Source organism: Eutrema salsugineum, unplaced genomic scaffold, assembly GCF_000478725.1.
Source record: "Eutrema salsugineum unplaced genomic scaffold, Eutsalg1_0 scaffold_19, whole genome shotgun sequence".
Classification (NCBI taxonomy): Eukaryota; Viridiplantae; Streptophyta; class Magnoliopsida; order Brassicales; family Brassicaceae; genus Eutrema; species Eutrema salsugineum.
In genome coordinates, this window is record NW_006256838.1 from 2,372,812 (window position 1) to 2,386,519 (window position 13,708).

The following is a 13,708-nucleotide window of genomic DNA, read 5'->3' on the forward strand; positions in this document are numbered from 1 at the left end:
CAAGAACAAGTCTAGCGACTTACATAATTTTCAACGCGGTTTTGGTAACATGTTCGAGTTCACACATTCAATACGTAACATCTAATTTCTTGTTTATAGGAATCATATAGTTTATCTCTTCTTATATTTTGATGTTTTCTTTGATCCGCAATTAGTCATGACCTCTCGGTTTTTTTTTATCGTTGTTGTCTTGAAAAGAAAATCCCCAATAGAAGAAGTCATTAATATTCGTGAACAAAACAATAGAACAGAAAAAAACAAAATATTCACTGCTATAGATGTCGACTGTTGTTACATAGTTTATTATAAAATCAGAACGATTTTTAAGTTAGAAAGAAAAAAAAGTAGTGGCTGCAAGGCACTATAGAGCCCTTTGCCGAAATGTGAGTATATATATATACCTAAACCCTTTTGTCTTGGGCCGCAAGAAAGCCTGAGAAGGGCAGAAACAGAGGAGACTTGTTTCAATTGTCCTCAGTGAAGACCTTGAATATGAAATCACGGAAACGTCTCGAGTAAAGCCTCGGATCAACGGCTGAGATTGAAGTAGGATCGTACTGAATGCTCTTGTAAGCATGTTCAAGCTTCTTGCTGATGTCGTAGTCTTGAAGAATGTCTATGATTCCAAAGATCATGACAACCTCGTAGTACTCTCCTGTTGGTTCCCCAACTAGCTGGAACTCACACTCACTTCTTCTCATTGTCCTCTCTGCTCGAGCCGGCATGTTTCCTCCAAGTCTGATACTAGCCCATCTGCAGAAACAAAACCGATTTAATGAACAGCCAAAATTCAAGAGATTTCTTTCTAAGTATTGAGTGTGTGTATATGTTTACCTTGTGGGATCAGATAGAAGTTGATCCACGTCTGCTCTAGAGAGACGAGGGGCTGATTCGTCTTCAAATTCACCTGCATATGAGAAAGAAACACATTTGGTTGATGCATTCTAATGAAGAGAAATGATATTAGGTTTTTCAGGAGTGCGAACCAATAGGCGTTCGAGCTCCAGAAGGAATCAGCTCTCCAGCGACTGATGCTTCTCTGAAATGAATCCCAACCAGAAGACTGTAATCCATGATTCTCTCCTGTTCTAGAAACTCGCAGTCTTTGTCGACTTGCCTGAATAAAGGGGAAAAATGGTCATAATGAATAACAGTGAATGAGAAATGTCAATGGAAAGAGATATTGATTGATGGTTTTTTTCTAACCTGATGAATTCTTGGTACCAAGCTTTCTGTAATCTGAAAATAAAATTCAGATCAAGATCTTTCAAGATTGTGTTTGAATTGATTTCTGATTCAGGTTTATCAGTTGTACGTCCAAGAGAAGATCCTTTCAAATCAAAACGTCTGTGGATGGAGTACTCAGAACAAAATAAATTTCCCATAATCACAAACCGCACCTGCAGTTTTTTTTGCGGAAAAGAGATGAATACAACAATCAAAATCCAATAATTAGCATTGTTCTCGTCAGTTCTTACCTTCTTTTGGATTGGTCCAGTCAACTTCACACAGTGTAGACCATAGAATCTAATCACCAAAGTGTTCTCAAATGCTCGAACATGGTTGTAATATGCTGCAAGCATCCTTAGAAGTACCTGCATCATAACAATTCCGGAAAGCAGTTAATCTATGTAACTTTTCATCTGATAACTTTAAGGAGAGTAAAAAAAAAATACTCACTTTAGTTTCAGACTTCTTCATTGTCTTTATCATATAACGATCATCGTTTGTCAAGTAGAAAAAGCTTCCACTTTTACCAGGGGATGATAGCTCCCGAAGGGCGTCATTACCGCAGATTGATAACATGTAATCAGCTGGATCTACCTTGAATAGCTTCCTCAAGCTCCTGAAGATAGATCAATTAGCAAAACATATATGGTGTAAGAATAAGAAACTAAGTAAGAATTTATAGTGTTATTGTATCTCACCTAAAAACTAATGGGCAATAGTCTTTCCATTTGAATTCACTAGATTGATGAGGAGGTGTGTATTTGGTTCCTTCTGGTGGAAATCTTGTCCATACCTTCTCCTTTGGATCAAAAGCTGAGTGTTTAAGATCAAGAGACACAACCGGAGCTTGTTTTCCAACAGCATGTCTGCGTAAGCAAAGATCATTCATTAAACATCAAATACAAAGCTTCAAAACTGTGTATAAAAGAGGAGGCAAAAAGCTGAGATATACGTACCTGATTCCAAGCTGAAGATTAAGCATAAGCTCGTAGTTTCGGTGGCCTTTAGATATAGTCTCGCCTTGCTTTCTCCCTGCCCTTGGCAATCTCATAGGCACAGGGGTTGGTCTCAGGCTCTGTATAAAGCCTTCAGCCTCAAGTCTCATCATTTCAGCATCCAAATCCCTCCTTGTGGTGGAATCAATATCAGCAGCTCCTTCACCACTTTCGCTTCCCCACATATTCATCTTCTCAAAAGCTCTATCTACCCCAACACTCACCCTTCCATCAACAGACATCCTCCTCGGCTTCTCTACACGCTTGGAAGAGTTCCAAACAGAGAGCTTCTTCTGTGAAGGCAACACCGGAACCTTCTCTCCACTACATATCTTGTACTCACTTAGATTGTTGAACACGTCTTTAGGTTCCCATTCAAGATTATTCCCTTCGCCTCTCGATGGATAGTAAGTACCGTTCATCTCTTCAGGATCTTCAGACCAATGACCAACGTAGAAACTCCCATCTTCCCATTTGAAAGTCCCGTTTCCGCTAGGGAAACCTTCTTCCCAAAACCCATCGTATCTACTACCATCTGTCCAAACAAAAGTGCCTTTGCCACAGATCATACCACTCTTCCATTCTCCAATGTAATAACTCCCATCTCTCCAACGATATTTTCCATGAGATTCTTGCAAACCCCTTCTCCATTCACCATCATACACATCTCCATTTGCAAAGCTCTTGATCCCATGTCCATGTTTCAGGTTCATCACCCACTGACCTCTATAATTATCTCCACTAGGACCTGTGTAAGTGCCAATACCGTCCATGTATCCGCTTTTGAACTCTCCTTCATAGGTGGCACCAGAAGGCCAACCAAACTTGCCTTTCCCCATAGTCTTCCCGTTATACCACTCACCGATGTACATGCAACCATCTGTCCATAGATACTTGCCGTGTCCGTGGGGGAAACTATCATACCATTGCCCTGTGTAATAGTCTCCGTTAGGAAGTATTCTCTCTGCATGGTATAATTCCCCTATGCTGCTTCTGTTTGTGCTGCTCTCATCGTCATTCTCATCAGTCGTAGTTGTAGTAGTATCATCATCTGTCTGTGGAGCTACCGATACCGTCCCAAAAATGCTGTTTGCACGCTTCTTCGCTTGTTGTGTCTTTCTCACCGTCACCTCCCAAGCTTTTAGAACACAGCTTTGTTCCTTGCTCATTTTGTTCAAGACTTTTTATTTCTAGACAACTATATAGTAGAAAAATCCCTAAAGAAACATAATATTTTCTTGTCTAAAGAACGATCCTATAGATGAACACATACACAAGTGAACAAGATCATGACCTCTGTGCGGAAGAAGACACAATGTAAGCCTAAAACCATTCAATGATCAAAAGCAGCATTAATCAAGATGTCTGCAATGTTTCTTACTTTGTGATCCATTGTCATAGAATCATATGCAAAAAGAGTTTATTTTGTGTTTTAGATTGCAACATTTTCGGAGTGAATGCTGCTCTGAACGATCATCCAAACGTAACAAAGAATCAGAGAGAGAGAGAGAGAGAGAGAAACAAATAATTAATGGCCAAAAGAGTTTAGGGATCAAAACAATATCTCTCGGACAATTCATCTTTTCTTGGCCATTCCTCTTTAACTAATTCTGTCATTCAAAGAACAAACCGTTCATCTCCTCAAACCACTGAAAGCCTTCAAATTTAGAGAAACAAGCAAGACCCATTTCTTTCTATTCTTAGCATTTCCGAGTTTTCCTCTGACAAACATACATATATTCATATGAAAGAAATAAATTGAAAAGTAAATTCAAGTAATAACTGATCGATTTAGCTTACACTGATTGTGGAGCTTAACTATGTATATCTCATTCATAAAGGTACGATACACAGAGTTATTTTACACACCTAAAAATCTAAGTTAGACATTGGGGATCTTGAGACAAAACTAGAAAGGATGATATTAACCGTTTTTAAGTTTTTATATTATAAAAGTACACAACTTTTATAAGGTTTATAAAAATCAGAACATAAATTTCAAGTTAATCCTTAGGCCTCTAAATCTTTATGCAAAATTGGTCTCATGTGGTCTTGTACGGTCATATGGTCAAAGAAAACTTTGCAAGTCTTCCCATGTACAATTCCTTCTTCAGCTTATTCAAAACTTGGACTTTTTCACTGCCGCTGTTAAAAAACTGCAAAAGTTCGAACAAGATAATTCACAGACTGTATATATCTGCCTTTTCATCAATGGTTGGGTGATCAATTTCAGATGGTATGTACAAGTAAGTACTAACTCCCAAACTGTAAATATCTGCCTTTCCATCAATGGTTGGGTGATCAATTTCAGGTGGTACATACAAGTAAGTATTAACTCCACCTTTAGGCACCAAGACTGAACGTCATTGTTCCATGTCTGGAAATTTCAAACTGATAAGATAAAGCCAGGAATAACATGTTGACATCAACTCATAAGTTAAAACAAAGAAATCAACTTCCGTAGGAGAGCACAAGACTATAAAGTACTATCTTGATCACACCTTCGGCATCAAGGAAAATGATATTAAGGGTCAAATCCCGATGAACAATTCTTTTTCTATGTATTTCGGTTAAACTCGTTCTCATCTACTCCATCTACTCCAGCATCAGGATAACAATCCATGTTTCAAACCTATTTCTATGAAAAAATACAATCTTTAATAACAGGTCTATGTTGTTGTTTTTTGTGGAAACTAACTTTCTTCATTCTTAATTGCAAAATTTGTGCAATATCATAAAGCCCTTATAAAACATCTAGTTGAGTAAGGTACCTACCTATATTTTTAGTTTGTTTAACGCAATAATTATTTATTTATCAAACCCAATAATCGTCTTTCTTTCCTTTTTTGTCATCATCAACCCAAATCAAACCCTTTTTCCATTGATTTTTGGCGTTTTTTTGTCAGGATTTCAACGAAACGAAACAACATGTTTATAATTTTAGGCCTTTGACCCAAAACAGTATGTTATTGCGCTTATATGTAAAAGTCCATGGGGCTAAATTTGCTTCAAAAAATTAAAAACCAATTAACGCAGCAAAATTATTTTATCCACAGAAGTAACGTCACATTTTAACTCTCTCTACTTCATTTCAATTGGTTACTAGCCAAGCTTTATCATCGTTTCCAAAATCAAGACTCTTTGACAAAGCCAAAACCTTTACGGTCGGAAGCTGACTCACCATATGCTAAATTCACTAGCCGCTGAGAGCCAATCATAATCTCTGATTCCCTTTAACGGTCCTTAATTCTCCGATTTTACATCCAAAATCATTACTCCAATCATAAAAAAGCTTGCTTTGCGGTTCTTCCTGAGATTTTTTTCTTCTCCTTCCTTCTCATCCTTGGAATCGAAAATGGGTCGACTGGGTATAGTGGTTTCTGATCTGGTATTGTCGTTCATGTGGGTATGGGCAGGAGTTGTGGTCAACATTTTAGTCCACGGTGTTCTCGGATTTAGCCGTAGCGATACGACCGGTGAGATCGTCCGATATGCTTTCTCCGTCATCTCCATGTTCGTCTTCGCTTTCCTTCAGAAACTCACCAAAGGCGGACTTTACAATCCTTTGACCGCTCTTGCTTCTGGAGTCACCGGTGGCTTCGGCAGTTTTATCTTCACCGTCGTGGTTCGAATCCCCGCCGAGGTTTGTTGTCGTTGACTTTTTTTTTGGTGAATTGAAAATTCTCTTGGGTTTTAGCTCATGATGATCCTCAATTCCTCATTAATACTTCTTCCATGAGATTTAGGATTTTTGTGTTGCTGTAAAATGTCAAAAATTACAGGGAAATTTTGTGATGGATCTATCCTCAATGTATGGTTTTAGCTGCTGGGTTCTCAGATCATCTTTGTTTTATGCTCTAATGTTTTACAAAGACTTAATCTTGGAGATTTTTTAGCTGCAAATTTTTCAAAGGTGATATCTTTGTGTGATTCCGGATTCTGTTTTGTTTAAACAGGTAATAGGATCAATCCTTGCGGTTAAACATGTCATTCACATTTTCCCTGAGATTGGGAAAGGACCTCGGCTAAACGTAGCAATACATCACGGTGCTTTAACCGAAGGGATACTAACATTTTTCATAGTTATGATCTCAATGGGACTAACAAGAAAGATCCCTGGAAGTTTCTTCATGAAGACTTGGATTGCTAGTCTTGCTAAGTTAACTCTTCATATTCTTGGCTCTGATCTAACCGGCGGATGCATGAACCCAGCTGCTGTATGTACCAAACAGAGAGAAGAGTCTTGTGATTTTGATTTTGCAGCAAAAAACCAATGTTTGTGTTTAGCTCTTTGTTTGATTTGTGTGAAAACTTTGCAGGTTATGGGATGGGCTTATGCACGTGGCGAACATATAACGAAAGAGCATTTGCTTGTGTATTGGCTTGGACCTGTGAAGGCTACACTGCTCGCTGTTTGGTTCTTTAATGTTGTGTTTAAGCCTCTGACCGAAGAACAAGAGAAACCAAAGGCTAAATCCGAGTGAGGAATTAGATCAGTTCTCATATTTAATCCTCTCCTAAGACAAATCTCCTTTTCAGTGACACACAAAGGGTGAGGTTGTTTCCGCCATAATCCTTGGACTTTGTTCTTAGCTTTCGTAATTTGTTGTTTATATAGCAAGCCCCAACTGTATCAATCGGTTCAATAAAATTTGAATTTTGATGAATCCAATATGCGATGTGATTGATAGATGCAGTAAAAGTATTTGGTTTATTGCAAAAAAAGAAAGACAATGTTTCTCAGTTTCGATCATTCAATTACAAGAAATGAAGAACCAACCATCAACTCTCGAGACTTTGGCACTGCAGCTACTAATAGACAAGATTAGGCTCAAACTCAGCGAAATCAACAGAGCCAGACTCAACAGGAGGCATAAGATAAGCAGCTAAGATCTCAGAGACTAAAGCAGCAATGTGAGGAATCCGCTTGATGTTCTTGATGAAGGAAGGATCATCAGTTTGTCCTACAGCCATCAGCTTCTCATTGATCACAACCATTCTATCCAGTTTCCTCTTGAACTCAGGGTTCTCAACATCTAGCACCGCAGGGAATATTCTTGCCGTGGTTCGGTTTGTCTGAAACAAATTTCAACATTTCAGAAAATGGCCATAACACAGCTTAATAAAATCTTCTGGTTTCAAGTTCCTTTACCTCGATGATGACGTGCATATCGAACTCCTTTGTGTTTAAGCCGATACCCTCGTAAAAATCAGTTCTTTGACAGTCGTTGAGGTACATTGTCACATACACCTGCAAGAACCAAATCTCTTACCGGTTAGGCCAATGTCTTGACGTATTTGAAGTAGAGAGTTAAGAGAGTGTAGTCTAATCACCGAGAGGCAGAAGAAGCGGGACCAGAGCTTGGCTTGCCAGTCATTGAGGAACTGAGGCTGAGCTTTCATCAAAGCAGAGAAGAAATCTCCATGGCGGTTCTCGTCTTGGCACCAGTTCTCAAAGTACTTGAAGATTGGGTAACATTGGTACTCAGGGTTTTGCTTGAGGTGTCTATAGATTGTGATGTATCTCCAGTACCCAATTTTCTCGGATAAGTAAGTCGCGTAGAAGATGAATTTCGGTTTGAAGAAAGTGTATTTCCTTGCCTTTGTCAAGAAACCCAAATCAAGAGCCAAGTTGAAATCAGACAAACCCTTGTTCAAGAACCTGCAAAAAAAAGTTCCATCAAATTCAAGAACTTGAGTAAGTCCCTGCAGTTTCACACTAAGGAAGAGATGTTCTTTGTAAAAATATCTTACCCGGCATGTCTTGCTTCATCTCTGGACATAAGAGAGAAGATCTCAGCCACAACAGGGTTTGTTTTCTGCAATGCCATCAGTTTAAAAATTAAAGATCAAACCAATAATGATCCAAAAAAACAATATTCAATTCTTAAGTTTTCCAACTAATAAGTCGATCTTCAAGTATAATGTAGACAAGAAACACTAAGCTAAGAACAACTCTTGAAAACACAGAGCTGAGAAAATAGCAGCACCTTATCTCAATTATCTTATCTAATGGGTATAAAACTGAAATGATCTAATAGTTTTGGAGTGAAATCTCAAAAAAGATACCTTGAGCCTTCTGCCAAGCTCTTTGTAGAGAAGAAAACCAGAGAATTCGGCAGTACAAGACCGCTCAAGGAACTCGACGAAGATCTGTCGGAGAGGTCCCTGCAATTTGTCCGCGGCTTCCTTAAACTCCTTGTTCCTCACGAAATGTGTCTGATTGTAATCGGTCTTAAACTCTTGAAGCAGAGCAATGAATTCTTCCTCGTTGAGGTTCTTGTTGATCTCGGTGTTGAAAAGCTGCTCCATCTCCTCAAAATCCGTCGTGTAGAACCTCGGAGTCAGAAGCGACTCCTGAATCTCTTTCTTCGTCCCCTTCTTGGATTTCGAGGTGGCGGTGGCCGGAGGCGGCGGCGAGGAGGTGGCTGACATTCTGATCACGGTGGAGAAACGTCGGCCGGAGAGGTATTTGCTCGGGTTAGTGAGCTTTGGGGTTGCGAACTTGGAGATGGGTTTCACTAACGCCATTTCAGCCGCCATTGGTTGTGAGTTGCAGAAAGCAAGGGAGAGCGAGTGAGAGAGCAAGCAGCTAGAGGAAGAAGATGAGGCTGTGAGGAATTTTATAATCGAAAAATCTCATCCAGTGAAAATCTGAATTCTGATGCGGGGCTTGACGCGTGGTGGAAATCTATTGGTTATTCTTGATTGCACTGTCTTCTTGATAATATCACCGTTAGTTTTGTGATTCCGTAATTTAACAACACATACATACATACAAAAACAATATCATGTGATAGATGGAGAATTAACCAATAGAAAAATGAAATCAATCAACCAATAAATAAATAAGAAAAAATTTCCGAAGATACAATAGTAGTATTCATTACAATTCATGGTCCAAATCTTTTTAATAACAAAAAAGAGAGAAAATATGTGATGCTGGTGATATCCAAATGTGCCATTCTGGTTATATAAATACAACTAAAAATTGAAAATAAAAACATAAAAACAAAAATCTAATGCTCAAACTCACAAATCCTACAATGTCTTATTTCTCTGGATCTTTTTTTCCCCACAATTATATAAAACACGGTTAAAAGAATGACAAAGAACAATCTCCACTTCTCCAGCTTCAAGCCCTTCTCTAGCAAGTTAAAAGAAAGGATAGTTTTAGGGCTGAGAATATAGGTTTCTTAAAAAGCAAGCAACAAGCTTTTGCAACACAGAAACAGAGAGGTAACACTTAATGAATTACCTCTATTTACGAAGCATTGGTGAAGTAGATTGAGGAGAGCTAGTTCCATCTTCAGATCCTGCGTTTATATTCATACCTTTGTCAGTATTCCAATTTCGCTCATACCCTTCAACTTTTTCTCTATCATCAATGGAGACCCGAACGCGTTTCCCTGCATCTTCATCATCACTTGAAGATCCTCCTGATTCTTGTCCATTTTTTTCATCCTTGTTATGACCATTGTCATTAATAAAAAAAGGATCAAAAGGAGGAATGATTCCCTCATTATGATGATGATGATGATGATGGTGGTGATGATGATCCTTAGCCTTCAAGTCATCTTCCTCACAATCATCTTCAAGGTCTTCATAGTTTAGATTCCGGAGAATCTCAGGGAGTGAGTAACTTTTTCCACCCTCATCAACAATCCTTCCTCCTCCCATTTCGATATCGATCTTCTCTTTCGAGCTAACTAGACTTTCACCCAAATTTGAAGTTGGAGTTTCAACCATCATATAATCTTCTTCCTTCACAAATGATCTAAACTTGTTCATTGATGGGGGAATCTTAGACATGAATATTTCCCATATGTTCCCTAATACTCCTTTGTTGTATGGATTCTCCTTCTTATCATAACGGTAACGGAAATTCTCATAAGTTGTCTGCACAAATTAGATTCACCATTAAAACAAAACAGAGAAAGAACAAAACCTGAAAGGATTGAAATAAAGCATAGATCTTTCTAATCACCTGGTTAGTGCAGATGAGATAGGAATGAAATATTGTGAGTCCACCAACAAACCAAACGGTAATGAAGCAGTAAACGATGAGAATATCCGATAGAACATCTTTGGATATAGCTTTCCAGATACTAATCTTCTCATCCATATGTCTTTGGAATATGTTCAACCAAGAAAACACAAACACAAATATACACAGAGTGGTTGATGTTGATATGAACATGAAGAAGAAGCGGTAATTCCGCTGCAAAGAATCAAAACAACTTTCAAAACACACACAGAGCCTATATAACTCTTGAGAAATTAAGGGCAAAGTCATTTAGTAACTTACCACTCCAATGCACTGGCCAACCCAGGGGCAGTGATGGTCGAATCTCTGGACACAGTTGTTGCAGATGGAACAATGAGAAGCTCGTGGTGGACGGTAAAGCAAACAAGTGTCACAGAATTTAACTTTTACGGTATGGCCATTAACGGTTACATCTTTAACCCTTGGTAACCTTATATTTGGGGTTCTACCACTAACCCATTCCATCGATGGAGTTGTTGAATCCGGTGCATCATCTGATTCCGGAGGCCTTAGACTTCTTGGCACAATCCCGGGATCTCTACCAGATGTCATTAAGAGGAAAAATATATCCTGAAGAAAACTATTGAAACTTTAGTTTCAGAATGCATCTTTGAAATAAAGTCATCTACAGAGTTGGGAAGAAGAAGACATACCAAAAGGGTGAGTATCCAAGACACAGCGAGAACTGGAATACAGAGTTTTGGATTCTTGGTATGAGGATCAGCCATTTTCAAGTACATTCTTACAAAGAACATTACGGCGGGACCAAGGATCAAGATGGTTGATAGATATAGAGATGACGCATCTGGACCAAAGATCAACCTCCCGCCACATAGAAATTTCTGATAAAACGGGAAAATCAAAGTCAACAACAAAATGCAAGGAGCATGAAAAGCTTAAATAGCTTGCAGTAACCACACTAACCATGACCTGATATATGAACCAATCAAGACTCAAAAGATACTAACAACTGAAACTAGCCAAAGAATGGATAAGAGAGGTTTTAATGAAACCAGAGAATGATCTAAACACAACAACTGATTTGAATCCACAGAAGGTGAAAATTATAAACAAAAACTCTTGATTTTTGCTCGCTTATCTAATTACCAAGTGGCAAATTCAAGAGTCTGAAATTCTATGACTTGGACTCAAAGGAATCCAATTGAGTCAAATGGACGTGCGATATCATGCCCAAAACTTATGTGATCAATCTTTTAAAGACAAGAAATGGGGACGATTAAACGTGAAACTAAAGCAAAAAGTAAAATTTCAGAACTTACATTGCTTCCTCTCCAAACTTGATAGAGCCTCTTGAGTTTGGTCTCATTCCAAGCCATAGCTAAAAGGGGGAAATGCGAAGAACAACGTCAAAGTACAGAAATTTTCGAAGAACCCAGAATCAGAAAACCATCGGAGAATCCATGGACAGAAGCTGATCAGAGAAGGGATCAAATCAGGAAAAACCCAGAAACGAAAAAAATATCTTCTTTTCTCCGAAGAAAGATTCACAAAAACAAACACTGTAATGTGATTGTGTAGTCCGAGAGGGAGAGAGACAGGGAAATTGAAGCTGTCCTCTCCACTCGAATCACAAAAATTATTTCAGATGTTTGCAAATTGCGATCCCTTTTTCCCTTTTCTCTTCTCTTTCCCTTATTTTATTTTTTGGTTTTTTTTAAAAAAAGCATCTGTTTTATCCGCTTCTCATTGCCGAATAATTAGATGGAGTTCATGAGTAGTTAATGGAGACATGGTATGTAATTAGGAAAAGTGATTAGCGAATAATATGTTTGTAAGAAGGAATATATTTCTTCTTATTTATTATTTAAATATTTTATCTCATGGTCGGCCAACTATATGTACAAAAATATTAAATAGAATGATGCAACAATGAGCTGTGAATGCAAGTCAAATCATCCCTCAATTAAACGTGCTTCACACATAGATTTTTTCCTCTTTCTTCTATCCATCGTTTGTGTTTTTCTTCTTCTCTTTTGTTTCATTATTTCTCTCTTGTTTTTAGTTTTTCCTTTGGGAAATTAAAATGTTTATTTGTAACTAGTAGTTGTTCTATCAATGGCAATGCCTTCAAAAGAGGTAACAGTGTTATTTTATTCTATAGGAGTCTGCATCTAAAACTATTCAGTATTCATAGCAAAAGAAAGAAGAAAGAACTCAAGAAGTCAATTTGATTTAAGATAACACAAAATAAAATGATGACAGTGACTAGTGAGATATTTTAGTTATGTAGCTTTTGCTGAATTGGTTAAGTATTCTGATTCTTACTGATTTTCTTTTCCATGTTATTTGTCAATCCATAGAATTATAAACATCTCAACGAATATTCATCTCTTCACATCCCTCTTTATTTTAGTTAATATATTCACTTTGTTCTCCTTTTCTTGTAAACTGTTACCGTAAGATCCAAGAAATACTGTATCTCATATAAACCCTAAAAAAAATGGAGAATTAAATACACCAATCGAATTACCAAGAGAGAAACCACTATATACACTAAATCTCTTAACTCCTGTTCTAAATTTGGAAAAGTTAAAAGTCATTTCAACAAGTACAGACAGAGACAGAGAGGTATACATGGCTTTGAATTACAGAATAAAACTTTACACCTGTTTGATCTGTTCTTTGCCCTATCTTGATCTCACATCTCCACGCTCGATCGAGTTTCTCCTTAAATTCGCCGGTCTTTGGTAAACCAAACCAATCGCTGCAGTGCCCGCCTCATTTACACTTATCTTCTTGGCAGTTACGTCACTGTAGTTGCCGTTTCTCAAGGCGGAAACGGAAGTTATCATGATCAGGCTTGTCACTGCTCATTTCCGTGTCTTGGGGACACAAAGGCTCTGCCTAGCTCAGAGGCGATGGATCCGACCTCCACATCGTCTTCTTCTTCTTCTGGCGCCCAATCTCTGAAATTGATCAAAGGCGGTGGGATTTTGGCGAAGAACAGCTCCATGAAGTTGTTATAGATCCCTTTTCGGTAAGGGTTTTCCTTCTTATCGTAATGGTACCGGAAATTCTCACAGGTCGTCTGCAAAACATAATAAAATAAAAAAAGAATCAGACCAACAATAATTGGTGATTGGAAACTAGGAAATCCCGTTCAGTGCTTGCTAAAAGCTAAAGAATCTTGCGAATAGTGCTTGAACGCAGGAATAATTTTCTTGTATATTTAGATTTGTTTTTAAAATATGTTCATGGTATGTAAATAGGAATAGTGATTATGCGAATAGTATGTTTGAACGCAGGTATAATTTTCTTGTATATTTAGACTTGTTTTTAAAATATGTTTTTATTTTAAAATCGAGGCCCGGCCCAAGTGGGACGCCCCATAGATCTAAAATTTGTATAAAAAATTTATTTGGATTTCATGGTCAATTTGTAAAGAAAATAAAAGAAATTGAGCTCAAATAATAAT

At 37.9% G+C, this 13,708-nt stretch overlaps 4 protein-coding genes across 6 annotated transcripts; 1 reads left to right on the plus strand and 3 right to left on the minus strand.

The window, feature by feature from the left end:
• Window positions 1–464: 464 nt before the first annotated feature.
• Window positions 465–5,566, minus strand: LOC18020031 (phosphatidylinositol 4-phosphate 5-kinase 4). The gene is made up of 9 exons (XM_024157224.1): window positions 5,543–5,566; window positions 2,187–3,397; window positions 1,929–2,096; window positions 1,681–1,846; window positions 1,479–1,595; window positions 1,207–1,400; window positions 987–1,117; window positions 835–907; window positions 465–753 (listed from the first exon to the last, which is right to left on the minus strand). The coding sequence occupies exons 1-9, from the start codon at window positions 5,564–5,566 to the stop codon at window positions 465–467; spliced, it is 2,373 nt and encodes a 790-aa protein (XP_024012992.1).
• LOC18020032 (probable aquaporin SIP2-1) lies at window positions 5,405–6,959 on the plus strand. The gene is made up of 3 exons (XM_006402867.2): window positions 5,405–5,868; window positions 6,182–6,442; window positions 6,545–6,959. The coding sequence occupies exons 1-3, from the start codon at window positions 5,581–5,583 to the stop codon at window positions 6,707–6,709; spliced, it is 714 nt and encodes a 237-aa protein (XP_006402930.1). The 5' UTR covers window positions 5,405–5,580; the 3' UTR covers window positions 6,710–6,959.
• Window positions 6,913–8,822, minus strand: LOC18020034 (magnesium-protoporphyrin IX monomethyl ester [oxidative] cyclase, chloroplastic). The gene is made up of 5 exons (XM_006402866.2): window positions 8,295–8,822; window positions 7,980–8,044; window positions 7,560–7,887; window positions 7,378–7,476; window positions 6,913–7,301 (listed from the first exon to the last, which is right to left on the minus strand). Exons 1-5 carry the CDS (start codon window positions 8,766–8,768, stop codon window positions 7,038–7,040), a joined length of 1,230 nt encoding a protein of 409 aa, XP_006402929.1. The 5' UTR covers window positions 8,769–8,822; the 3' UTR covers window positions 6,913–7,037.
• A 243-nt stretch (window positions 8,823–9,065) lies between these two features.
• LOC18020033 (probable protein S-acyltransferase 4) lies at window positions 9,066–11,958 on the minus strand. Of its 3 annotated transcripts, none has more exons than XM_006402868.2 (6): window positions 11,553–11,958; window positions 10,926–11,114; window positions 10,534–10,842; window positions 10,213–10,446; window positions 9,484–10,124; window positions 9,066–9,367 (listed from the first exon to the last, which is right to left on the minus strand). In XM_006402868.2, exons 1-5 carry the CDS (start codon window positions 11,607–11,609, stop codon window positions 9,486–9,488), a joined length of 1,428 nt encoding a protein of 475 aa, XP_006402931.1. In that variant the 5' UTR covers window positions 11,610–11,958; the 3' UTR covers window positions 9,066–9,367; window positions 9,484–9,485. The 3 variants fall into 3 exon arrangements, with proteins under 3 accessions (XP_006402931.1, XP_024013018.1, XP_024013019.1); XM_024157250.1 differs by having other exon boundaries at window positions 9,159–9,372; XM_024157251.1 differs by having other exon boundaries at window positions 9,159–9,372; window positions 10,534–10,852; window positions 11,553–11,931.
• Between the last annotated feature and the right edge of the window lie 1,750 nt (window positions 11,959–13,708).